The sequence below is a fragment of the Drosophila persimilis genome, unplaced genomic scaffold, assembly GCF_003286085.1.
Source record: "Drosophila persimilis strain 14011-0111.01,24,50 unplaced genomic scaffold, DperRS2 tig00000002-arrow-pilon, whole genome shotgun sequence".
Taxonomy (NCBI): domain Eukaryota; kingdom Metazoa; phylum Arthropoda; class Insecta; order Diptera; family Drosophilidae; genus Drosophila; species Drosophila persimilis.
In genome coordinates this window covers 5,997,048-6,005,607 of record NW_020825289.1, presented here as the reverse complement: position 1 = coordinate 6,005,607, position 8,560 = coordinate 5,997,048, and the positions used below count along the sequence as shown (strand labels likewise).

At 41.4% G+C, this 8,560-nt stretch overlaps 1 protein-coding gene and 1 pseudogene across 1 annotated transcript; one reads left to right on the top strand and one right to left on the bottom strand.

The window, feature by feature from the left end:
• Window positions 1–433: 433 nt before the first annotated feature.
• Window positions 434–1,812, bottom strand: LOC6590440 (G-box-binding factor). Its single transcript, XM_002015831.2, has 4 exons — window positions 1,711–1,812; window positions 820–1,610; window positions 681–733; window positions 434–613 (listed from the first exon to the last, which is right to left on the bottom strand). The coding sequence occupies exons 1-4, from the start codon at window positions 1,765–1,767 to the stop codon at window positions 585–587; spliced, it is 930 nt and encodes a 309-aa protein (XP_002015867.1). The 5' UTR covers window positions 1,768–1,812; the 3' UTR covers window positions 434–584.
• Window positions 1,813–5,634: 3,822 nt separating this feature from the next.
• LOC6590439 lies at window positions 5,635–6,180 on the top strand (annotated as a pseudogene).
• Window positions 6,181–8,560: the final 2,380 nt, after the last annotated feature.

Here is an 8,560-nt window from a genome sequence, read left to right as displayed (position 1 = left end):
AAGCCATTGTTTATACAGCCAGCAGGGGAAGGGCGGAACAGGCAGGGGGGGCCTGGCAGGGGCCTGGCAGGGCTATTGCATTTTGGGCCATAAGTTGGCAACATTTTTTATGCGTTCATCATGCGGTCAGCATAAATTTTTTATCGTCTTTTGCGCTGATTCGTTTCGTTTCCCCCCCGGCGTTTTCTGTTGCCAATTTTGATGCCTGAATGCCATAAATCAATGCGTTTAAAGTCGCCAAAGGAAAGCCCCGAATGGAATGGAAAACAGCCTTCGGTTGTGATGATGAATCTTGCTTTGATCAAGACATATAAACCATTTATTCCAATGCATTGTTTTTTTTGAATACGTGCGTATGCTGGATCCATTGGTATGTGTTTTGTTATTGTTGTTGTTATTGTTGTTGTTATTGTTGTAGTTGCTGTTGTTGTTGTAGTTGCTGTTGTTGTTTTATGTTGCTGTTGTTGTTGTTAATGCTTGCGGAGGGGACTGTACAAGACAGGTTGCATCTAAGATGATCCAATCAATCGAAAATATAACGAAAACGATTGAGCTGAATGATTGGATAGCAAATCAAAGTTTCATTAACGCCAGACCTTATTCAGATTTTTGCCTGAAAAAAACGGGGAAGTAGGAAGGGATAACCAAAGTAGGCCAAGATGTCACCATTTAAAACTCACTTGAATTGAATGAATTGCCCTTGTTGTCACGAAGCGAAAGCATGGCAGGCGAGCTGTGGAAAATGTGTCAAAGAAATGTCGAAGAAAATATTTAGATTCATGGAGAAATGGGGAATGGGAAATGGGATTGGGGACTCACTTTAGGCCATTGCGCACATCCCGGTAGTTGTTGTTCATCATTTCGTAGTGCGACCTCATCCGCTGCTGGTTCTGGTGGGCCTGCTGCTGCTGCTGCTGTTGCTGTTGCATCTGCTGCTGCTGCTGGTGGTGGTGGTGCTGCTGCTGGTGCTGCTGCTGCTGGGAGGGACTCCCGCCGTACTGCCAGATATTGTTGCTCATCGGCTGGCCGTTGCCGTGGCTGCAGCCCCAGTTGCCAGGGCTACCACCACCGCCGCCGCCAGTGAGACGTCCCTGGTGCTGCATCTGCGGCATTTGGGTGAACTGCTGCATTGCCGGCATCTGCGACATCGGCGACATCTGGGGCATGGCCCCCATCTGGGGCATGCCACCCATCTGGGGCATGCCACCCATCTGAGGCATGGCGGACATGGGCTGAAGATCCGATATGACCGCGTTCACGCCGGGGGCATCGATCGAACCCATCGAATTGCCCATCATTGGCAGCATGGTCATGCTATTCAGCGGTGTCACCGCACCAATGGGCAGGTTCGAGGACATGGTCCCCAGCGGCGTCATGCCGTTGCCCGCTGGCATCATACCCAGGGGCAGGGATTGCATGCCGCTGCCCTGCATCGGATAGGACATCTGGCCGGTGGTCATCGGCGGCATCTGCAGCTGCGGCTGGTTCATGTTCATCTGCGCCATCGACATGGGCATGCCACCGGGTGGCATGCAGCCCTGTCCCTGTCCTTGGCCTTGGCCCTGGGGGCCATTCTGTTGCATGCCCATTTGAGCGGACATGTTCATCATCTGCAACGGAGATGGAAGGAGACGGTCAGCACTGTTACACTCTCGACGCTTGCAACTCGCGGTGGCAACTTGCGGTGGCAACGCGCGGTGGCAACCGTACCTTATTGGCCTCACTCATGCCGAAATCCGCTTCGTATGGAACCGAGCAAAAATTCATTTTGAAAATTTTAAAACGAACTTCTTTCCTTCAAAAGCAAATTAAAAAAAACCAAAAGAATTTTCACAGGAAAATTTGGACAAGAAATAAAATTTACTTTTTATAATTTTTGTAGTTTTTTTTTCTAGAGATCTGAATCTTACGATGAACTGCCTACGACTGAGGATTTCGGAATTCCGGGGCCAATACCAACGACAGGCCCCACACGTACGGCCTCCCATGATCGGGAAAAACTGTTGAAATTTAAGAGAACTTTCGGATTTTTCTGTGAACGCCAGTAGGCCATGCCACTTCTCCCCTCTCTCTTTTGCCCCCCTCCGTCTCCCAAGGAGAGCGTGATCGGGCTATTGGCCTCGCCCACATGGTTGGGCTCCACGCCGCGCCACTTGGCTCCCAGCCATCCCGGGGACGCCCCAGAACAATTAATTTTACCTCTGGCTTGTCATTTTATTGTTGGTGTATCTACATAAAAACGGGAGGAGGCTCTGGGAGGCTAGTGCCCGTGAGCTGTCGTGTCAACCCAACTCCTGCGATGGCTGTCTTTGGCCATATCCTTTTGGCCATGGCGGTGTCGTGGCGGCGGTGCAGTTGCCACACCATTTATGCCATTAAGTCATTAGCTTTGTTTAACAAATAACAAACTGTCAATGAGTTGATTAACGATGTTTTTCGCATGAACTGCAATTAGCCGTCTCCTTCCAACGTTGTGTCTCGCTTCTGGCCTGATAAATGGGTGTGATTTGGGCTTCCAGCGTGGCAGAGAGCCAGAGAGGTCTCGACTTGGTGGATTGTTAATGGGGGGCACTGGAGGAGGGAGTGTTGGAGTGCTGGAGCACTCGTTATTGATGCGCCGCCAGCCCCTCCTAAACTGCCGTCACTTGGCAATTATTGTGTATTGTGCTTCAAGTCAATGGCATTTGACACAGCCACAGCGATAGCTTTAGCCACTGCCACGGGTAGAAGCACTTCATCACACCCGTAGTCGTAGTCGTAGTCGTCATCATTGGCTCCACTAACAAGGAGCAGCATGAGATGGCGGTGGAGAGTCATCGTAAACGCAATTACACCCGTTGACAAGTGTAATGTCAGCCATTCTCCCATTCCCATTGGCATCCCATCCGATACGACCATCACGCCATCGCCATCATCCCATCCGACTGCCAGTTACCAGTTGCCTGCCGCTGACGCTGACGCTGTCGATGTGACGCGCTCCATCACTCACGCCACACGCTCCACGTTCCCCCCTGTTTTAGCCACTTGGTGACGCCTCGCCGTGGCAACAGGAGCGGAGCCCTGGGGATATATGTATCTATAGAAGGTATCTGTATCTAGATTTCCTGGTTTTCCTTCTAATTTTTCATCCGTGACTCCCATGGAACACCTAAGTGGAGTGGAGTCCGCTCCTGTTTTTAAATATTTACACTGTAATTATTATGCAAAATGCACTTTACTCCATTATTTACGATATGTTGGCACTTCGTGAGCAGACTTCTGAACAGGGGCCCCGGGATGCCATAAATAAATATGTATATATGTACAATAGAAATATACTGAACGCTGTACATACATATATATATGTATAAATGGAATGTCTAAAGGGTGTGCGGAGTCGCATTGTATGTCCACAAATTAGGAATTAGTTTGTCTGTGTGTGTGCGGTCGCTAATTGGCTTTCCCAGAAGTTAATTACGATGAAAATGTTGAAAACGTTGAAAATGCTGAAAATTTGACTTGTCAAAAACATTTTTGACATTTCCCGCCCGACCCTCTCCGTTTCCGTCACTCCTCCCCGCAATCATACGGCAGGAAATTAGTTTTACAAACTTTCGGCATCGGTTTTTGCATTTGCAATTTCCATTTCGCTTTAATTTTAAGCTAAAATTTCGGAATTTATTGTTAACACTCATTATGATTATTATTGCGAGTGTTGCGGCTATTATTACTAATATTAGCCCTCAAACCTCATCAAATAATTGAGGAAATGCCATTCATCAATGGAATGGAGTGCCGATGGAGTGTTGATGTTGCATTTGTGCGGCACACGGACATTTTTGAAGCTTAATTAAGTACCAATTTCGCTAATGAACTTGTGGTACAAAAGTCTGTATGAATTAATATTATATTTGATTATTTTTTTGATTGCTTTCGATTTGTATTTCATGGCGAGACTTTTTTTTGGGGAAATACTCGTATTTTTTAGAATTAAAATCATTTGTTTTCCAAGCTGCACAAAGCAGAACAAAACAAGAAAAACTTCTGTTCGAGTGTCTACACAGTGAATACTACTGGAATGTACCCTTCTTCTCCGGTGATGGTGGGCGTAAGAAAACCTTTGATAGGACATCAGTATACAGTATATAGATGGCCAGTTCATACCACGAAAGCGTCACACACTGGCTAGCGCGTTCAGTACCCCAGAGTACTGACGCGTCATCATGAGAGAGAACGCAGAGAGAACATCTTTGCATGTGTTAGTACACACGCAGTATGTTTCGCCAAAAATATGTGATTGTATGCTTTTTTCAGATTTTTTGAACTCTCTCAGGTCTGCACTATGGTCCGAACGACCACTTTTGTTGTCCAAAACTTGGTTATGATCACTCTGCATTAGAAAAAGATGGACCATTAATAGTGGAAGTTAGAACTTTCATAGAAAGCATTTTACTAATAATTACATTAAATTCATACATAGTTGGATTATTGCTGGTAACACCGCCAGATCTGATTAAATAAAATAAATTTTCTTGGTTTGATTTTGGGTCTTGGTTTAATTAGGACTTAGCAATATAAAAAACTTCATGCATTTTGGGCCATTGAAAGTATGGAGTTGATTGTTAAAATCATACCCTTTATGCAGTAGACTTCCTTTGGATATTTAAATTCTTCAAAATATTTTCGCATATCCGACAGGGTCTCATTGACAAGTTTTTTGTGTTGCAGTGCATTCCTAAATGGGTTTTTATCGTAGAGGACATGACTATTTAGACAGTCGAATAATCTATTAATTTTTTCAATAAATGTAGCCGTTGCTTCTGCTTTTTTTTTTTACTTTAAGAAGCCTCCAGAACTAATCATTGTTCGAAGAGCAGCGGCCACACTTTGGCTAAACACTTGAGTGGCATATTTGACCTTCATTTTTTCAAAGCTATTTGGATATACATATGTACATATATGCTTTGTTGTTAATTTCGGGCAGAGTCGCGTTGAATTTCTGGAATCGATTTCATACAGTTCTTCGACTATTTTCCATGAAATAACGCCATCAGGGGTATAAAGATTTCTATTTCGGACAATGTTCCTTAGCGATTTAATCAAATGTGGAACATCGTAAATCGCAAATATTTCTTTATCTTGAACTTTAAAGCTGGGGCAGCTCTATTATTTAACTATTTATCATTAGTTAATGCGATTTAACAACCCTTTTCACGGAACGAAACAAAGCCAACCTGCAATCAGCTGTTCGGTTGCAGAAGTCCCGCGGGGGTCCCGCCAGCCATCCGTAATTGGGGGAATATTTGGAAAAATTTCAATATTGTTTATTGCTTCTGTCCCGCGTACACTGTGATTATCTATTTACGATTCAGTGGTATTTCGATAAGAAGCCACAAAAGTGAAATTAAAGCAAAAATGGATTGTGCAGAAGATCGGATATCTTTATAACTATAGTTTATTAGTGTTCAATCAGCGTTTAGAGTAATTAAAGCAATATAACTCTACCATGCATAAATGAACACAGCATAAAATAACACGTTCGTGTCATTCAAATTTTATTGTGCCCTCAAGAGCAGGAACAATGCGTTGCCAGCTGATTATCTCTGCGCTTCTCGGATTATTCCTAACATTCCACATCAATATAAACGTAAATATATGGATAATACTAGTAAAGTGGACAATATTGAACCAAGTTTTCAGGATGCCGTCGTCTTCAAGTATACAAACTTCGTCTGCGAGAGTTACAACCAATCCTGGTTCGTGTTCCACAACTATCGTCTGAAGGCCGTCAGTCGAAACAAAGTGCTCCTCAATATGAAAGGGACGATACTACATCCGACCAACAATATTTAAATTCATGTCAGAATTTTCAAAAAGGCCAACGGCTATAAGCCTTGGCTCGTCGATATTTACTTTGATTTCTGTCAGTATTTCAGAAAGCGGAATCAACCTGTTTTTAATATAATCTATGGGCTCTTCAAAGGGTTTAGTAACATATACCACTCATGCCCCTATGTCTAACCACTTGTACATCTGAAATTTATATTGCAGGGTCCACAGATTGTCGAGGACTTTTATCTAAGACCTGAGCTACTGCGTATTCCCATGCCAACAGGGGATTATTTATTGGCGCTTCAGTGGAACATCGATAAGAAGATAAACTTTGATACGAACGTTAGTTTCACATTCGTGGAGATTTAATGAAGAGAAATTAGTGGGAATCACCTGATTACAGTATACAGGATACAGTAGAATCCTGAAGATCCCTGAAAACAACAGTAGAAAAAGTATTGTACCGATTAATCAAATATATGTATGGGCTAATCCGTGATATTTGACTGAACGCTGTATGAAACGAAAGGAAAATAGCAACGGAAATTGGGGCCTAGTTTCGGTAAAATAAAATCTGTTTAGCCGAGAACCATTTGATATTTTTGAGCTATAATTATCAGCATTTATTGACTCATTCATGCGGCAATGCGACGCTACAGGCTGCATGCTATTCGAGGTGATAAATTCGATCCGATTCTATTGGATTTTGAAGCCAACGGTCAGCTCCTTAAAGCCCTACCGCGTCTGAATCATAAATGTGCCTGCCAAACACACAGAATGCTTTACAACTGTGATGCAAGCCAATGCCCGAACGCGCAGCGCATTTCGCGTGCAGTACGCTATCATGTAGAAAAGTGATTAATTAATCGGATCAAATGATGTGTTCAGGGCTGAGGTCCTAGCTTACTAATAGCATTCAACCACTGACCATACAGTATATTTTAGTATACATATATATATTTTTTCTTATATTGTATATTTAGATACATCATTGCTTTAGTTATAATAAACAAAAAAGTCGAGAACCGACGGCGTTTGCATAAGTTTTACAATTTATAATCAACCTGTTTAAAATAAGGAAATAAATGTGTAATTATATTATTGTAATGTTTTATATTTTGTGGTATAAATCAAACAACCCATACACTAAAACATGCTGGTGGCAAAACAGAACCAGACCACAATGGTCCGAACGACCACTTTTGTGGGCCAAAATTAATAACTGTACCGAACGGTACAAGATTTTTTTATTTTTTATTTAGTTTTTTGTATTGGATATATATAATCAATAAGAAGTGGATTTAAGAATTAAAAATGGGTGTGGCACAGCCCCTTTTTTAATAATGCATATTTAAATTATTAGTTATAGTGAAAAAAAGTATTAAGCATAAGCGTTGCACGCTTAAAAAAAAATTTTGATTTCAATAAAAATAAAATCGTTTAAAGGTTTCCGTAAATTATTGCCGAAATCCTTGTCTAGAAGCAAGGTTAACGCCTCGTTAGGTGAGATATGTGCCGGCTTTCCGACTGGGTCCTGTACAGCCTTACGAACTTATTTAGCATTCTCTGGGAATAAAGATAAAAGTGTTGAAATAAAGGCTTGTGGCCAATCCACATATTTTCGTACAAACATCTGAGAATTTGACCGGCATTTGTTCCGTTATGTTGCCAAACGATAACAAATTTTCTTGCTGGTATCTTCAAAAGCTTTATCAATTTCAAATTGTCAAATTTCAATTGTCAAATAATTGATCATTTTACCCTTCTCTGAATTTCATACGGCAAACAACTCTGCATTTTCGAATTTGAATAACCTCAAATGCAAATTAATGCAAATTCCAAGATTTGTGGTGAAAAGTGGCATTTGATACTATATACATTTCAAAAAGAATTTTTTAATCTACGACACACAAAAGGTTTCAGGCTGGGACTAGGTAGGACTCACTTTGCACACCTTTTCAAAAATTAGTTTTCATTACAAGTTGGCACATGTTGAAGGCCTCACTTTAACCTTCAATTACGAGGACATCACAACTACTCGATACAGTTCAAAACTCAAAACACGTAGTAGAAACCCTACTGATTAAGATTCATCAAAAAATTTAATCAGGTCTTGGCGTTTTTTAATTTTTGAGAGATTTAAAATGGTTATTAATACGGCACTTTTTCCCTTAATGTGCTTTACGATAAAAACAGTTTGGTTGCACAGCTGATTTTGTTAATGTGTCGCCATCTATGGAATTTTCTTGTGCGCAGCCTTAATGATCCATCTTTTTCTAATGCATAGTGATCAAAACCGAGTTTTAGTTGTGACTTTTAAAAATTAGGTTTTGGCCAACAAAAGTGGTCGTTCGGACCATAGTGCAGACCTGAGAGAGTTCAAAAAATCTGAAAAAAGCATACAATCACATATTTTTGGCGAAACATACTGCGTGTGTACTAACACATGCAAAGATGTTCTCTCTGCGTTCTCTCTCATGATGACGCGTCAGTACTCTGGGGTACTGAACGCGCTAGCCAGTGTGTGACGCTTTCGTGGTATGAACTGGCACATCTATGGTTAGTGTATGGTTAGTGATTTAATATTCTTGGTATATTTAGTATTTTGTGATATTTTATAGGAACTTTCTAATTTAAAATCATCATTGTTCTTCGGTGCGATTTTTGTCTCGAGATTAGAAAAGTTAAGTACCTAGTTCTACGATTTTTGGTATATGTATTATGTTTTTGGGTGTATTTTTGGTGTATT

Coding starts and splice junctions, on each gene's coding strand:
- LOC6590440 (XM_002015831.2), bottom strand. CDS start 1,767: ATGAATTTTTGCTCGGTTCCATACGAAGCGGATTTCGGCATGAGTGAG. Junction 1,611..1,710: donor GCATGAGTGAGGCCAATAAG/GTACGGTTGCCA, acceptor TCTCCGTTGCAG/ATGATGAACATGTCCGCTCA. Junction 734..819: donor GATGTGCGCAATGGCCTAAA/GTGAGTCCCCAA, acceptor CATTTTCCACAG/CTCGCCTGCCATGCTTTCGC.